This window comes from Anneissia japonica, unplaced genomic scaffold (assembly GCF_011630105.1).
Source record: "Anneissia japonica isolate Jap-2015-1 unplaced genomic scaffold, ASM1163010v1 scaffold288142_len361356_cov169, whole genome shotgun sequence".
NCBI lineage: Eukaryota > Metazoa > Echinodermata > Crinoidea > Comatulida > Comatulidae > Anneissia > Anneissia japonica.
This window is the reverse complement of record NW_022753229.1, coordinates 278,688-297,242: the sequence shown is the minus strand read 5'-3', so window position 1 is coordinate 297,242 and position 18,555 is coordinate 278,688. Positions and strand designations below refer to the sequence as shown.

Genomic DNA, 18,555 nt, shown 5'->3' with positions numbered 1-18,555 from the left:
TAGCATTGCAATGCATGCCAGTACAAAATATTTCAGTGAGCACTAAACATTAGTTTATTCTGCTTTTGTATGATTATTTTCTGGATGAAGACAAATCCAACATCTTAATTTTATATTTATATTCAAAATTAATAACTCCAGTGAAGAATATGTTATTTGACATGGTTATACAGTTGAAAGTTTGACTGTAGAAAATTAACATGAAGCAAAATGATTAGGCATTAGCTAAAGAGTATGAGTGTGGTATATCTGTAGAGAGTGGGTGCTCTGAATTAAATGTTCAAAGCAGTGTATTTATGTGCATCCAGTACCCATTACCACTTCTATTACTATTGACAGCAAGGCAAACTGAATAAATATTTTAATTGGTTAAAAACATAGGAAAACTAAGATTAAGTTTTAAACACTGAGTAAATAAAATTTCACAGAAAGCATTACTCCTGTAATCACTCCAGGATCAACAAGATTTCTGAAAAAGATAGAAAAGTACATATTAAGACCAATAATTATTATTAATTCTTCTGTGAGACACTTTAAATCAGCCTATTATACCCTTTAACTTCCATCCTACAAAAACATATGGAATATTGATTATGTAAATTATTAATTACCACAGATACCAACATTTGTGTTTATAATACCAGGTTTTAAACCAGATAAGACTGGATTACCCAAATGTCAGTAATGTTACCAATGAATTCACTACCAATGAGAACATACCATCACACCATACCCCACCCCAACCCAACATCATACAGAACAACCTAAGCAAATACCACAGCCTCCCTGAAGCTTCCTTCCTTCAGAAAATAATAAAGTAGATACTTGTAGTGCTAGAGATTGTCTGGCACTTTAAATAAAAACTTTTATTATGGACGCAGTGGTTGAGATGCAGAAGATTTATAGCCATTACGGAATAAATGATCTTTGATTCCAAATCCTATTTTGTGTTTGTTATTCTAAATGCAAGTCACCTGGATTAAGCTGTGCCTACATAAGTAGTCGCCTTTCCAGTCTTTTTTATAACTTCAAGAACCTCATCCGATGACAGGTCAGTTTCAACAAACACCTTTTTCTTTTCAAGATCCACTTCAAATTTAGCAATGCCTTAAAAGAGAGAAAATTGAAATATTAAAATGATGGTTTCAATGTACACAAAAAAGCCCCTATGATCTATCTTACCGTTGCCAATATTTTCTATTCAGTTAAGTGTATTTTTTTACACTGAATTCAATAATGCTTAATTCGAATTGGGTACATTTTTTATTGCTGTAATAAGTGGACTAACACAAAAACAGAAATAATAATTTACTGTATTAAAAACAATGGCCAAACAAATTTGTCATAATTAAATGTTGTTTTTTTTTCCAATTTAGATTAAAAAGTTACAATTATTTATTTATTTACTTATTATTTATTCATTTGATGCAAACTGTACCATACCTTCCTTTTTATTCAATACCCTCTCTACTGCACCAGAGCATCCTCCACATGTCATTTCTACGTTAAATTCATATCTCTATATTCAAAATATAAATCAAAATATATAAATATATTTTAAAAGATTGCCTAGGCTTACAATACATTTAAAAAAAAATGCAGCTACAATAATATTAATTTTAGGCTTACATGCTACTGCTAAACTATGTTATAACACCATGGTCTTGGCCTAGGGTGTACAATAAATCAACAGCCAAATGTAATGTAACCGCCTAGCCTAGGCCTAACCATTTTTTGTTGGCTTTGATATTTTTTCCCTGTTTTATCTACAACAATACATTCTTAAAATAATTTCTAATAACAGTCAGATTATCTAAAGCCAATATTTTACAAATATATCAATAAATTTATGTTATATAAATGCTTACATTAGACATGATGACTTGTTTCTCTCGACAATTCGTAGTTGACAATCTTCTTAAAATAATAATAAAAAAAACAAATATGGCGATATCAGCCGATATCAGCTGACAGGGTAATAATTGACCACCTGACTGAACAAGTCAGGTGGTACAATTAATAAAGACGATTAAAGAGGGCGTTTTTCTGATTGCAGAAAGCAGCCATCTGTACTGTGTAATAAGATCTGTAGCGTTAGGCCCCAGTAAGTTTACTATTGATTTTCATATTTATATTCTAAGATTTTGTAGGAATATATTGATCCTTGTTTTATTCACAAGTCCAGGGTTTAGGCTAAATACTAACTATGACTAGTTTAGTAGGAACCTAAAGCTAAGCTAGCTTATATAGCCTAGAGGTAGGCCTAGTGCTGCTACCAATTGCTGCAACACGGTACAAACGAACGGACATAGGCAGCTGCTACGGGCGGAGCGGAGGCCATGGTTTAACTAGGCTTATGCCCTTTTGCCCAGAGGCAAGACCTTTTAGCTACTGGGCCATGGAATTTGAAGACAACATTGTGGAAACAAACGGAACCACAATGTTTGTAATTTAAATTAATATTATAATTTGTAATTTAAATTTATGGTTTTATAATTTATGGTTTTGTGATTGTTATATTATACAGTATATAAAAAGTGGCTATAGTATAGAGTACGACAGTGTTACATCACGATACCATGTGATACTACTCCATTTCTATCATTGCAAAATGCATTCAACCGAACGCCATTTTCCCCACTGACAAACCATTGATCCCAACTTCTAATGTAATTATTAAAGATGATGTATCTTATACTTTTTCTTTGTAAATTTTAATCAATGATTAAGTGTGTGTTCGATAACTACAGTAGAACCTCGTTTTTATGTACCCCAGTTATACGAACCCTCGGTTTTACGTACGCCTCGTATCGACGATGACGTCATCAAAAACCCCGAAAATATTCAAAACAAACGGCCCTTTTCAGAGCAACCATAAGTAAAAAGACTAAAACAATAAACTATAACAATATTTAACAAACCATAATGCAACAAATTTTCATTAAACTGCAACACTGATTGAGCCTAATACCGGGTTGTTATAATTTAAAACCACGTGCACTGAGTGAGATGAGCAACTACCGATGGTGCTCAAAATAATTGCTTTTCTCCTTAGCTTCGTGTGGCAAACCATGGAACAACTCGTCTGGTCGAATTTTCTACATGAAGCTGAGTAGACATAGTTTCTTACACGAATGCTAATTGGTTGGCTCGCCCAGTGCATAGCACATGGTTGCTGTTTCACGTACACGAACGCTAATTGGTTAGCTCGCCCAGTGCAGCGCACATGGTTTTTGTTTGTCTCAACAAACAAAATAAAAGATATAAAGTGATGAATTAATACACTAGACACATGGTTTTATTTGAACACTTTATTATGAATCGTAAAGTGATGAATAAAAACACTAAACACATGGTTTTATTTGTAGGCCTAGAGGCTGGTCTAGCCTCAGGTAACATCGTTCGTTCGTACGTACGTATATATTAGGTCAAAGGTTACCACAAATTTAACTCAACCTCTATTTTACGAATCCCCCGATTTACGTACGCCCTCCGGTCCCGTACCGTATGTAAAATCGAGGTTCTACTGTAATATAATGCAAACTTTTGTGTTTTTAGTACATTTTGATGGCAAAATATTAGATTTTAAAATGCCTATTCCAGAAAGCCTATGAAGTCATTCAGGTGTAATGAACGGTAATCAACGTCTGTTGACAACAGACAGCGCCACCTGGCGTCGTGACGACACGACTGTGGTACTCTATGTTTACGTTGAGATCCAGTGCATTAATAGTGAGAGATATTTTTAAGGTTAGGGTAAAGCCAAGTCGACCAATCAGCACGTTGGGAGTACAGCCACGGCCTATACATAAATAAAGCCCCATTCCCAGTAAAAATTTATTTGTTAAGAAAAATCTGATTTTTATATCTTATAAAGATAAAAATGTAAAATGAGACTAAAATTTGATTTTTTGTGTTCCACACAAAAAATAAGCCTAGATGAATTTTTTATGTTTGATTTTGCGATAGGTCTGCAAAGAAATATAGTAGACACCGAAAAATTAGTCTTGCAACACTGCTAGACTAGGCCTAGCCTTACAGTACCTCGATTTAGGTTCTGTTATCAGACATAAAAATGGCCGACATGATATTTTCCATTCCTAGTATTGGCACATTTGGCCTATTTTGACAATTAAACAAACATGTCTCTGGGCTACTGTACTCGATTGACTGCAGTGTGCAAAATGTGAAGTACAAACACTAATCTCAATTTACTTAGTAACAAAGAAGTTGTCAAGAAAATGGTGATCTCCTATGAGAAATATTAAATTTATGCCAATATTTTTTCATGGTTTATAATATTTATAGTAATGCATATACTTTTTTTTATTAAAAAAAAAAATTGCAGGGAATGGGGCTTTAATGATTAATTATTACTATAATTTATTTATATATTTTATTATGATTGATGATATTATGAACCATATTATTATTTAATATTTAAATATAATTGATGAGGGATAAAAGTATCAGTTAAAATTAAAAATAGCTAATCTGTTGATTGATTGATTGATTAACATATTTTTTTTTATGTTTTAGAAAACAGGATTTTTCATTTTGGGTTCATTCAAGTAATAACATGCCAAAGAAAAAGACTGGTGCTCGCAAAAAGGCCGAGAAACAGAGGGAGCGGCAGAAAGGAATCCGTGCAGGCAATGACCTGAAAAGCATTGTAGATTGGCCATGCAATTTTACCATGGTATGTTAATTAGGTCAATATAGGTCAAGTTTCAATCTCAAATTGCTTAGAAATATTTATTAAAAATCTAAATCCTTTCCGAGCCACTAGAGCTCATATAATTGGAGCTTATCCCCAGGTCTTGTAGTATGAAGCGGATGAGAGTTTTACTCCCCCTGGACGGGACACTAGTCCTTCGCAGGTTAGTCCCCAGCAGATTGCTGGTACCCATTGATACATGGCAGGTGGACTGAAGCAATGTAGCTAAAGTGCCTTCCCCGAGGAGACAAACAAATCTACACAGCAGAGACTCGAAACCCCGACCTTACGATTGAAAGCCTAAACATAAACAACTGCTCCAAACTGCCGCTTAACATTTATTAAAAGAATACTGTATATTTACTTTCCAATTACATAATTAATATAAATATATTGCATATACATGTGTTACAGTGTTTTGTTGTTCAATAATTATAATTTTTCTTTTATAAATCACATTTTCAACAGTAGCTATAAGGGCATGGGTAAAACTCTGTAACTTTGGCCCTAATTTTCTAGTAAACAAACTCATAATGATTTTTTAATTTATGAAAAAACTGATAATATTTTTTTTACCTTTCTTTTACAGGAGTGTGATAAGTGTAAAAGGTCAGTAAAGGTCATTATCGTTGATCATTTATTCATTAGGTCAAAGCAATTTTTAAAAATAGAAATCATGCTTGCTTCAATATTTCTTCACCGATTACAATGTTGTTCTGCATCTCTTTTGTATTATAGGCGACAGAAGAACAGGGCTTTTTGTTACTTTTGTCAGGCAGTACAAAAACTACCAGTTTGCGCCCATTGTGGTAGGTAGAGAATGTTTAAAATGAGTAAATAGGTAGTTTTCGCCGCACGATGTTAACCTTAACTTTATCGTTAGTACCCAACATGCAACACGATAGCTAGGCCCCTTTTTGTAAACAAATCGAAATATGCATGCGCAATCCCGTAACTAACGTATGTCTAGCATGTAAAATCTTGAAATTAACGTACTCCGCAACGCAAGATGAATAAATTATGACGTCATCAGTTAACGTTAAGGTTAACGTCGTGTGGCGAAAACTACCTATTTAAAAGAGATAATGATCACACTAGGCGTGTCACATAATATAGTATTATAAATAGTGAATTAATGTTTTTGTGTTTTAAGGTAAAACTAAGTGCATGCAGAAGTCTGGAGATTGTGTTGTAAAACATCCAGGAAACTTTGCTGTTGGCATGGCAATGGTGGTAAGTGAAACATAACATTTTGTTTGGAAAAAAAACTTCAATATTTGTTGAAACTGTGATAGGTAATGATAATAAAGTTTATGAAAATAATATGCAAAGTTTCTAAGAATATTTTAATTATTCACATGAATATATATGCTGATAATTACCTACAAAATTATATTAATAATGACAGAATTATATGTATGCAAATGATAAGAAATTAAAGTAACTATATAGAAAGGAAAAAATGTAAAATAATAAGCATTTTCTTCCTTTACTCCTATTGATTGTTTTTCCTTTATACTTATGTGACTGACGCTGTTGTAGGTGGTCATGCCTTAAAGTTTTCTTTAAAATTATTATGACCTACATTCACACGATAAACTTGTATCATTTAGAATTTTGTTAATTTTAAATAGAATTTTTACTTACTTTTTGTAATTTGTAATTTGATTGTTTATTGTATGTATATATATTTATCGTGTGATAAAATATATGAAACGAAACGAAACAAAGAAATTAATACCGATGATAATAGTAAGATTAATTACGATAAATTAACAAACAGAATGTCAATAATGATGATGAAAAAGAAAATGATTATTGTAACTTTACTTATTATTTAATTACATAGGGTGCTATATGTGATTTCTGCGAAGCATTTGTCTGCCACGGTCGTAAATGTCTGACCACTCACGCTTGTGAATGTCCGATTGCAGATGCCGAGTGCATTGAATGCGAGCGTGGAGTCTGGAACCATGGTAAACCTCCTTTGATATTCTTCCCACAATGCAGCACTTGGATACTAAGTTCTAAGTCTCGCCTTTCAATTACAGATTGCATTCTTGCATATTATGTGTAGTTTAAAATTATTATATTTATTATTATTAATATTTAGAATTACTGTACTGTATATTTTATTCAGTTGTGTTTAATTTTGTAACAAGAGGTTCCAGGTGTTGATGAATGCTTGTGGTGGTGGACCCTTTTCCACTAAAATTGAAAACTTATGTAAAGAATATATTTGTAAGTTTGCGTAATAGTAGTGTAGGTAAATGGCGAAACCTGAAGCTCTCACCTCACAGGCCAGAGTGCCCGTCTCTCTTTCCTTGCGTTTGGGCTAGACTGTGCAAGTATGTAGGGGGGGGGATCCCTCCCACATACTTGCGTAGCAATCTGTTTTACCTTCCCAGGATCTGGTACCCATTTATACTCCTGGGTAGAGAGAGACAAATGTAGACAAAGTGCCTTGCCCAAAAACACAAGCGACTTGCACAATGAGGGTGTCGATCCCCCGACCTCAAGGTTGAGAGTCCAGGCCACAACAGTTGTGCCAACCGCTTCTAAGATCATAATAAGATCATTTGAATCATTGATTGATTAATCCATAGTTTACTGTTAAGCAATATTTTCATTTGTGCTTTGCATTTTTTTTCCCAGGTGGTAGGATATTCAAATGTTCTTTCTGTAGTGAACACCTGTGTGAAGATGATCAGTTTGAGCATCAGGCTAGCTGCCAGGTCCTTGATGCTGAATCATATAAATGTAAGGCTCTTTTCCACAATATCAAGTTTATGTGAAAATTCACAGTTGACCAATCACTGTTGTTTGCCCATATATGGGTGCGATATTACAGCATCATGCCTATATTTGGGCCTATCACTGATATTTGTCACAGAAAACTTGATTTGAGTTTGTACAGAGTAGACTTACTATATGTGGCAAAGACAAGCCAAAGCAGTCACTCATCGCAAAAATCGATCTTGCGTTATTAATACAGTGTTAGAGAGTAAAATAATAGCTATAAAATTGTAAAAAAATCATTCAAATCGGACATTTCCTTATGAAGTTACAAGCGTTTAACCACACAGCTGTTTAAAGAACAATATATGAGAAATCAGCCTTTAAAGTTTATGATTTCAGGCATTTCTCATGCAGAAACTATCTTTAAATCCTTAAAATTAAGTGTTGTTTTAACATAGAAAATGGGATAGGATGGTGTGTAGATATATAAAGGTTAGTTTAGTGCAATAAAATAGATTTTTTAAAATTTGACATTTTAGCATGTTTTGGCCATTTTCTCTGAAACACGATTTGCGACGAGTGACTGGTTTGGCTTGTCTTTGCCACATATTACACTCAAATAGATCATAATATTTTTGTTGGAAGCAGCAGTGCATGCAAGGCTAGTGCATCTACGGATTGGTGTTCCTCATGTTGCAGTTATAAATCATTATTTAGCACTTGCCCAGGTTTTGTGTTTAGGGATAGATGTGTGCATAGATGCAAACCTGTAGGTAATGTAAACCCAGTGTGGAAAGTGCCACAGTGTTTTATGTATACATATATGTCTAGAGATCAATTTCTGTATATCGTCTTCTTGCAGGCTTATCATGTAATAAACTTGGCCAGTATTCTTGTTTAAGGTGTAAGGTAAGAATCATATGATTTGATGTAAACAAAATTAAAGAACAATGTATTGGTGACTATCTGTTTACAAGTATTATGCAAAAGAGTTGAGAAACCAGGAAATTTGAGCTGGATCCCAGTTGGCCTAATTTCAGAAGTAAACTGGCAGAAAATTCACTGCTCCTTCTCCCAAGAGTGTGTATTGTGTTAATTTAACTTGTACATGAGGTATGTTTTGTACACAGTCGCAGAAGCCAAAACACATCTTTCGAAAGTCAGTCTGTGCTAGTACCTCTCATACAGCATGGTTAAAAATTGTCAGTGACATAATCAATGAGACAGGATTCCTAAAAAGGATTCATTCAAACTGTAGCTATAAACTATAAAATGGGACATTGCATATTTCAAGTAGGGAGGGAAGATTGATTACAGTGTTTTCTGCCAGATTTAATTGCTGTGTGTCTGTTTCACTAATATACTGTATAATAATATTTTTTTTTTAGATTTGTTTTTGCGAAGATCACATTAGGCGGAAGGGGTTTAAGTATGAAAAAACTGTTGCCATTCCATGTCCTAAATGCGGTTACGATACCAAAGAGACAAAGAATCTGTGCATGTCAAGTGAGTTTACAAAATTTACATTTACTTTAACGACTTGTCCAGACTATCAAATTTCATTTGATAAAAACATGTGACATGCCTAAATATGGTCATGATGACATCACATCATGACCATATATGGGCACATCATGACTATATATGGGCATACAACATTTTTTTTTTAATGAGTGTAAAATTTCATTTTTTGTAATCAACAGCTCGTAAAATTGATTTTGGTCGTCAACAAGCAAGCGGTTACGGAGATGATGATGATGGTTATGGAGATGATGACTATTACTCTTACGGTGCATCATATGGAGGTAATGTTTTATAGCCCAGAAATGATAGTATATTTGTAGATATAGCTTGTTTATTCTGTAAGTGGGAACGTCGTTGTTGGATTAAATAAAATAAATAATTACAAATCTTTCCTGGGGGCCGTGTAGTACTACAGTGGGGTGCAGCATGAAACAACCATCTGCTATGCAATTTTTGACATTTTAAGGACGTACTTTATTCTATTTCTACATGATTTGCTTTGTGGTTCTGGCAAATGGCGCCATAAATTTCTTTGACTTAATACTGGTCTTTTTCCTCATGGTTTCTAATCACATATTCTTCTTGGGTACACTTGTATTCTACTAATTTTCTGCCATCCTTCCTACAGTTCATTTAAACCTTGGGATGTATTTTCAGGTGGGCAAGGCTATAGTTATGGAAATGGGAATAATTATGATGATGCGGATGAAGACGATGAGGATAATGAAGAAGAAGAAGAGGAGGAGGAGGATGAAGAGGATGATGAATTATCTAATCCACTGTCAACCTTAGATATTGGTCCAACATACGCATCATCCAAGGCAGAATACAAATGAAGATGGTAAGGATGAGGAAGAGGACAATACCAAATGGTAGATAAAGAGGAGAAGAACACAAAGTTAATAGAATATATAATCCAATAACAACATTAGATATTGGTCTAACATATGCATCGTCAATGCACTATACACAAGATGATAAGAATGATGATGATGAGATAGATAGTACTGAATGAAGAGGAGAAACAAAAGATATAATTTTGGATGTTGCTCAATGTATTGATACATTTTCCACGCCCCAGTACAAATTTGAAAATGATAAATGTTTGCTAACATTAAAAAAAATATTCATTTATTTTATATAATTAATAACAAATATTATATTCCTTGTGAATTGGCATACACCCTCTGATGAGCTGTCTGCTACAATAAGTTATTGCACAGTCAAAATGAACATGTATGGAGTTTTTTGTGTAGTCTAACACAGGATAAATCCGGAAAGAGCCATTTACGGTTCTTATTTTCTCCATGCTCGAACAGGTGTTAAACTCGAACCTCCTACTGATATCCGCCGATAATCCAACGCTGCAAATTGCAGTGTTTTGGTGGAGCAAAACTGACCTATTTGCGCATGCGTTAGCAGCAGGAAGCATTTTTGTTTAATCCCTTTCTGATTGTTCCTAATTTGTTTTGGCACACGCCAGAAGTAAACTTTGTTTACATTTTACTGGTTTCTGCTTCTTTTACAGTTCATTTCAGAAAACAAAACTGATAAAAAAAAATTATTTCAATGGAGGGCTAGCCTAGAATCCAGATTGTTACCTTATTACGTCCGTACGTCGCATGCATACTTGATCACTGTTTATTATGGTAGTAATTTGCTGTTTTTAAACTAAGAAGGTATAAAGTTTAAACTACCATTGTGAAAGAATGAAAGTTTATTCATGGTTTATACGCCCACAATATGCACATCTGCAATTTATTGGGAATTTGCCATGTATGCTGCATGAATGAAGCTGCTTATTGTTGTAGCTTCTTCTGTCATTTCATCACTTGATTTTGAGTCTCCGTTGATGCCGCCTTCTATTCCAATTAAATATCCTGCCATTTCCAGGATATGTGCCTGGATACATACCAACGCTGTGACTATTGCCGTTATTACAAATTTACCTTTTTAAAATGGCCAATAATAAATGTGTCAATTATAGCAAACGATGTTATTTTGTTATTTTTGACTACTGTTATTAATGATCACTTGTGAAATGAGGCACAGATTATATCTAGAGAGATGAAAACAGAAAAATAGAAATCATTGGATAGAAACTCTATTAACCTTAAGATTTACATCCGAGGTTAGTGGTTCTTTTAAAGCATAAATCATGCGCGAACAGGTAGACCACCCGCGGATATAATACCGGTAAGAACCCGTCATAAATTTTTCACATTTTCGCCCAAAGCACCCTATTTAAATAATCATGAATATTTAACAGCAACAGTTGGTTATTATTTTCACTCTGGTACATGATGAACATGTTACTTCATTTTAGTGATAAATGTTTTATGGACAAAATTGTAGGTAGTAATAGGCCTATTTTATTTGTGCATAATCTTGCCTAAGCAGCATTATAATATAATAACAATATACGTTTATTTATTCTTCTATACTGTGAATAAACATTGAAGACGATTTAACTAATTTACATCTCTATTTCTGATTGGTCAAGTTATGGAAGTCAAATTCCAGGAGGTTAAGCCATTTCTTAGTCTGAACTATGCATGCTTACATCAAAGTCAGTCTACATAAACAAACATCCATACATACACACCAAAGATCTTTGATACACACACACAACATACGTTTATGTCGATTGACCTTGGGTACGGGCATGCTTAGTTAAAACTACGAAATGGCTTATTTGTCGTGCAGGTTTGGCAGAGGTTTGCAACGTGTGTACTAACGTAAACGTGTGTGCAAGTACAAACATGTACAAACTTGTTACCATGTTTACCATAAAAGCGATGATGATTTGGCAGCTTTGGGTCACTTTTAATTCGTTATTGCTGCCCATAATGTTCGATAAGACTTATGTTTGCCATATTGTCTGCATAAGAATGGGAATATTGAGCTTAGCGTAAGCTCCAGTTGTGAAAATTTTTTAAAAATCAGGGAGGAAATGTGGAGTTTCCTGGAGAATGGGAATGAACCAAAATTCCTGGAGACTCCTGCTCAATCCTGGACACTTGGGAGCTCTGAGTTATTGATGTCATCGTCAGATATACTAATCATAGAATAATGGAAATAATGTTACAAGAAGATCAATAGAAAATCCATGGGAAAAAAAATTATTTACATTTATTCAAATATATACATCCACCATAATTATTATTATTATTTAACATACCAATACTGTTGCACAGTATTTGAATTGATAAACTAAATCACATCGTATGTAAAAATATACATGGTTGATGTTAAAGGCAAGAATGGAGTCAATGCTTAGATTGTCCCTAATCTTGATTTAATGAAGGAAAGATATTTTTTTACAATGAGAAATAAATCTCGTTGGAAACAGACATTATTGATAAGGAAAGAAAACGAAAAATTATGTTTTTCATGTACCCAAATACTCAAGTGGTCTGGAAACAAAACGTTGCTTTAATGGAATTTATGCAGTGCAGTGCACCCTCCAAAATGATCAAGACCACTCTAATTTCGAGAATAATAACACAACGGTAACCATACAATTGGAGACCAAACCAGGCATGAGACCACCTCACATTTTTAGGTTCCAAAGGTGGTTTCGAATTGGAGGTCGAGCTGTAAGAAAATATTAACCGTTTTTCCAATGCAAAGTTGTAAGAAAATAATCGTAGACAGAATAAATCGGAATATTTTTTGAAGTTAGTTCTTTATTTATTCACACTTTCAAATTAAAACTGAGACCAGCTAATTCTGGCTTATGAGTGAAGAACAGGACATATTATTAAAAGACATGCAACATTAATGATTGATTGATTAAATAATTATGATAAAATAGGTTTACAGTAGGCTGTTATAACCTGTATTTTGAGTACCATGTATGATCATGGAAGAAATATATTAAGATTTCCTCCATGCTATGATGTACGCATCCACTTTGCTGCGTGTCGAGTACTGTTTGCGTCATTCACCTGGTCGTCTCATTTTGGCCGGTACGCATGTAGGCGTCTCCCAAGGTGAACGACCAATCAAATATGGCCACTGATAGGCCTATCCATGGTACATGTATGATTGCATTACACAAGTTTACGAATAGCCTTTATTCTGTATTCTTTCTATGAACCGACTGCTTACAGTGACGTCAGCGATTTTGCTTGTGCCTGTTTGACCTTGTTTTCTATCATGCGTTCCATTAATACAGCTTTGTATTCCTGCCACGAATCTTGAGTTTCAATTCGATCACTAGCGTCTTCCTCGTTCATCCAGTCCCTGATCTATGGACAACAAACACAGGAAGAAGCGCATTCAATTCATGATGGTGAGATCCAAAATCATTCATACCTATGTTGCATTATGCCATTTTAATGGCTTCAAGTACTTTATGGAATAATGTCTAGTTAATGACTTGCACTTGAAGATAAATCAAAGTTTTTTAAAGAGTAAATTTATAATAGCGGCGGAAGCCCCAATGGCCTAGGTAGTCTTGGCCTCTGCATATAAAAAAAAAGTTTATTTGATGTTTTCGTTTCCGATTTTCAAATCAATACTGTTTATCTTTAATATCGTATTAGCGCTACATGAAGCGCTATATAAGAGCGACATATTATTATTATTATTATTATTATTACATGGTTAAGAATTTTAGTGGCGGATCTAGGGGTACGAAATGGATAACCTCTTCCCCGGCAGCAGCAAAAATCTCAGACCAAGCGTAAAATCGTTTAGATGACAATAAAAATGGCTACAAATCCATAGCTTTTAGGGGTGTTTGTTATATTTTTAAACACCCGGGTAACTTACCAGCATGTCCACTCGCAACATTGTCGGTAAACCCGCGTTGTTCTTGAAGAAACGTTTGTTGATTGCAACGATTTCGGCACCTTCACTCCACTACAAAACAAATACATTACATTTCATTCATCATTTTATGCCCGTTACTAATATTAAGATTTCTGTAACCTTTTCAATCAATCAATCAATCAATTTATTCATTAACTTTAGGCCATTGGCCCTTTGTATATACATAAAGAATCATAAAATAATAGCGAACAATGTGGAAAATCAAATAGTTGTAAAAGGTTATCTATCTCCGTTCTCCTCTTAAATGCATGCTGTAAATAAAAATGCATATTTTTGTATTATTAGTGGACTGTGCGAGGTCATTAAGGAAATAAAGTTATAGCCTATTGTGTGGGGAAACAAACAAAATATCGTGGGATGTATTTTTCTTTTAAATCACTGTATAATTTACATTCGAGAAGAAAATGTAATTCATCTTCAATATCTCCCTTACAAAAGCAAATTCTATCCTCGAAGTTAATATTTAACTTTCTACCTTCCTCAATTTTTAAATTGTGGCTAGAAATGCGGAACGAAGTAAAGATCTTTTTGAAATATGGATTTAAATTAGAAGAAAGGTAGTTTTCAAAAGCAATATAATATTTGAACAGTAACATTTTAGCCTATTTGACTCGTTAACTTGTGACTCCCATTCTTGTTGGTCAATATCTAAAGAACGTTGTTTAACAAGACTTAAAAAGCAAACATCATCACCAACACCTTGGTTAAGCTATGCTTCCCCGAACCCATAATGGAATAGCAGTGAACGAACTGCGTTCTGAGCCCAACAGTTTTTATCATTATCAACAAATCGCAATTGTTCTATAAGCGTTATGAATTAGTCTATTTCTATCGGTTTTTAGAATACGTAACCAATACTTAACAAGTTTATGTATTCTATTGGCTCGTACACCTTATTTCCCTAACTCGCCTCTTACAGCCAAATTAACGGAGTTAGTTTTCTGATTTAATATGAATTTACAAAATTTATTTTGAACATATTCCAAATCAGCTCCTTTAATATATCCCCACACCTCAGAACAATAATTAAAAATAGGCATTACTTTTACATCAAATACCTTTAAACAAATGTCAAAACTTAATTCAGGCAAGGATCTTAAACTAGACATGATAGTGTTTGGTGTATACCCTCCCATTTCGTAAGCCTCTTGCTTAAAATTTTACAAAATATCTTACTAGTTGTTACAAGCAGAGATATGCTACGGTAATTTTGGGGCATATTTCGGTCTCCTTAAAAATAGGCATTATAACTGCTTTGGACCAAGAGGATGGGATTTTGCCAGAATCTAGTATAATATTAAAAATGACTGTTAAAATCAAGATAAATGCATATCCGCATCTTTTGAAGAATGCAGGGGGAATACCATCCATCCCCGGAGCCGAATTACCCTTTAAACTATTGATACTTTCTTTGACTTCATCAGCAGTGATAGGAGCATTCAGTATCTCAGCAGTTTCATCTTCAATAATCTCGTTAATATGTTCATTCAATATGTCAACACTATTAGTATTCTGCATGATAGTGGCTTCGCCGCTTTTGTTGGGATTGAAAAGTTTTCGGAAATAGTCTGACCACTCATCAGCCGTAATGGTATTCTTAATTTGATTTCTCTTTTTAAAAGTGGTCCAGAAGCGCTTACCATTGTCTTCTGTCAGAGATCGAACAATCTTTTCTGAAATGGCTTTATTGTATAAATATATATATTTAATTTTTTTTACACGTTGTCCACTTACCACTGCAATGCCTGACTGATCGGATGGCGTATTACCCAGAAGGTCATTCAACCCCTGATATGAAAAGAATAACATTAACATAAAATATATTTAATTTCATGGATTACAATGTACATTATACTGTAGTGAGTTGAGATAAAGGAACATCTATAAACTAGTTAGGTTAACCTAAGATCTCTTTACTATTTGTATGTGACGAATACCATGAGTATTGATGTGTGAAATGATAAATTTCCTTCAAAATAATTTATTTGATTTGTTTTGATAAGCAGTAAAATATTTAGATAATTTTTGACAGTTTTCAGATTCAACAACTAATTCAGCATACGTCGAAATGTTTAGATTATTAGATGTTTAGATGATATTAGAGACAAAAATAAAAATAAAGACAAGCCTATTTATGTGGCGTAACAGGCAAAGGGTGGGGGAGACTTCCCCCTGACGGTTTTTACCGGGCTGGATATTAAGAGAAAAGAAAGAGGGGAGAGGGAGGGAAAGAGAAAGAAAGGGAAAAGAAAAGGAAAGGAAAAAAGAGAAGAGGAAAAAAAATAAAGAAAAGAATAAAAAGGAAGATATTATAATGACCAGACTCACAACACCCTGCAACCCCTTCTCCACTTCAAAAAGTGTCCATAGCTACTTTGATCTAAGCCGCCAGATATTCTCCGCATTGGTGTAACCACCGGGGGACAAGGAGAAAATATCCATCTGTGGAAAATCTTTGCCCACCCCTTGAAGATGCCCTTTTCATCCCCTGAAAGTGCCTAAAAATCTCAAATTTCGCGCGCTTCGCGCGCACATTTCTTGTTTGAGTAGGGGAAATTTCCTCTAAAAAATTGCGCATTTCAGGGAGTTTTGATCAATTCCGACAAAATTAGAATTAAAGACACAAAAATAGAAAGAACATTTATGATAGATCGTTTTACCTAAAAGAAGGGCCTCAATGTGTATTGATGGTGAAAGAATATGTTTGTAATAAATAAAGCCTTGATGAAAATGCTTATATGTTTCAAACACATGTGTATGGCCTATATTATAAATAAGATAAGCCCTATGTTGTATTGTTTTCTATATGGGGGGGGGGGTGGGGTGGGGGGTGGGTATGATAACCGGGAAAATTATTGCCTTTGCCCCCCCCCCCCCCCGACTAAAGACCCCTGTTACGCGCCTGTTATTACGTATTATCCTAGTATAAATTCTATGAAATTTTAAGAAATACTAAGTTAATTTTTTTTCCTTACAAATATGTCTCCTTGTTGTAGTGTATCAACTTGTAGATAAGCCAAACGTTGAACATCTTGCGGGCCTGCAGGCTCCCGACAGTTTCCTTTACGCTTTGGTCCTCCACTTGCTACCGAAGTATCCGTCCGCGACCGTTGTGTCATAAATAATCCACTGCTTCTAAAATATTTAGGCTTATGAAGTGTTGGGCTAACTTCCGGTTCTATAATAGCTAATACAGGCAGGTCAAGGGGTGCTCTAGTGCTGTCGGTTCTCTTTATTCTAGGCTTAAGTCTATGGTTTTGCTGTTAAAAATGTAGAAATGAAAAAAAGTCGACAGTTCTCATTATCCGTACACATCGAGTCTATTTAAGTAAATTGTTAAAAGTGCTCTTTAACATTTCTATGATAATTTTTTGTATGTGGTAAGCCATTAAATTTGTATTATTCGTTGGGGTAATCTTTAATATATATATAGGCCTATATATGTATATATGTATATATATATGTATGTATATAGTTATAAAGTTTAATTATATAACTTGGTGCAAGTAAATATATATATACTTATGTGAATTTATAGCATATTTATAGTATATAAATAAGTTTATATCGTATCCATGCCCATATATTTATCCCACAAAGTTAAACATCTATGACTTACTAAGAAATTAAATATATCAAAAATGGCTTGAATTTTGATCCGTTCTCATCTTACCGGTATAGACAATGAGTCGCTACTTACTTATTATACAAGTTTGTACTCTCTTATATAACGCTTACCTGTAGTATTTGTACTGTATTGCCTCTGGATGTTGATGGAAAATTTCAAGTGGAAAGTCCTTGAGTAAATCAAGAGATCTGGTTTATAAAACAATGTGAAGGAATGTATTCATGACATGAACATTAAACCGAAAGGTTCACTGATTTATCTCAGGTAAGAAAGTATAATACATATTCCAAGTATTTAAATGCACGCCATAGTCTGAACCTTACGATAATAAAGGCTACAATTTTCTAACAATAATAAAGGCTTTAATATTCCTCTTACCTTAGAAACTCTATTGGAGGACCTATTATTGTATTTCGTAATTGGAAATAAACATGTTTATCGAGAACAAGTACTTCAACCATGCCTTTACATACGAGGTGGCACTGTCGTAACCATTGTCGCTCTAGTTCTTCAGCCTACACAGCAATTTGAAGAGAAACAAAATATGTCAAACATTAATGTTACCCAATAAATATGTTATTTATTGTAGGATAATGTTTAATAAATATATTTAATATAGAGATTTTTGAAATTTCGTGCTGGTAACTTTGGTTGATTTAATTTGATTCGGAGTAACGTTCATTTTATGTTATTTAAACATAATCAGTGCATCTGTTGGTAATTTGATTTAAATTGGCACATGGGTAAATATTTCCCAACAGTGAAATAATTTCTATCGGTAAATTTCCCGTTGATTTATAATCAGGCGGTACTGGGGAGAGACAACAAGATTTCTTGCTCCACAACACGAGTCCATTCGTAGAAGCTTGAAGAGAGCCTCTCTAGTGGTGGCCTAAATTGGCCGAGACCGGCTAAACATCGGCTTTGAATTTAGGACGAGTGAATTGCGTTAAACTGTGTACGGTATGCAGTGCGCACAATGTTTACAAAAGTTCTAGGCCTAGGTTCTAGTACATTAGGCCCTACATGTCTATTAATTTTTAGTACCGTACATTATCAATAATGAATGCAAAATAATATTTGAAAAAACAGTTGTTGTTTGTTGAGG

The 18,555-nt window shown here is 34.1% G+C and overlaps 3 protein-coding genes across 3 annotated transcripts in view; 1 reads left to right on the top strand and 2 right to left on the bottom strand.

Annotated features, from left to right (window-relative positions):
* Positions 1-342: 342 nt before the first annotated feature.
* LOC117122766 (copper transport protein ATOX1-like) lies at positions 343-2,001 on the bottom strand. The gene is made up of 4 exons (XM_033268508.1): positions 1,869-2,001; positions 1,444-1,519; positions 975-1,107; positions 343-469 (listed from the first exon to the last, which is right to left on the bottom strand). Exons 1-3 carry the CDS (start codon positions 1,875-1,877, stop codon positions 980-982), a joined length of 213 nt encoding a protein of 70 aa, XP_033124399.1. The 5' UTR covers positions 1,878-2,001; the 3' UTR covers positions 343-469; positions 975-979.
* A 35-nt stretch (positions 2,002-2,036) lies between these two features.
* LOC117122767 (zinc finger protein 330 homolog) lies at positions 2,037-11,443 on the top strand. Its single transcript, XM_033268509.1, has 11 exons — positions 2,037-2,104; positions 4,540-4,699; positions 5,307-5,326; positions 5,456-5,526; positions 5,871-5,950; positions 6,567-6,693; positions 7,373-7,477; positions 8,319-8,365; positions 8,845-8,962; positions 9,160-9,261; positions 9,638-11,443. Exons 2-11 carry the CDS (start codon positions 4,580-4,582, stop codon positions 9,814-9,816), a joined length of 969 nt encoding a protein of 322 aa, XP_033124400.1. The 5' UTR covers positions 2,037-2,104; positions 4,540-4,579; the 3' UTR covers positions 9,817-11,443.
* Positions 10,262-18,555, bottom strand: part of LOC117122762 — a 32,163-nt gene continuing 23,869 nt past the window's right edge. Inside the window, exons 8-14 of the mRNA XM_033268504.1 lie at positions 17,826-17,962; positions 17,558-17,635; positions 17,174-17,177; positions 16,795-17,079; positions 15,554-15,607; positions 13,760-13,849; positions 10,262-13,233 (exon numbers count right to left, since the gene is read on the bottom strand). Of these exons, the coding sequence (XP_033124395.1) occupies positions 13,090-13,233; positions 13,760-13,849; positions 15,554-15,607; positions 16,795-17,079; positions 17,174-17,177; positions 17,558-17,635; positions 17,826-17,962 (792 nt within the window). The 3' untranslated portion in view covers positions 10,262-13,089. The remainder of the gene's footprint in view (positions 13,234-13,759; positions 13,850-15,553; positions 15,608-16,794; positions 17,080-17,173; positions 17,178-17,557; positions 17,636-17,825; positions 17,963-18,555) is intronic.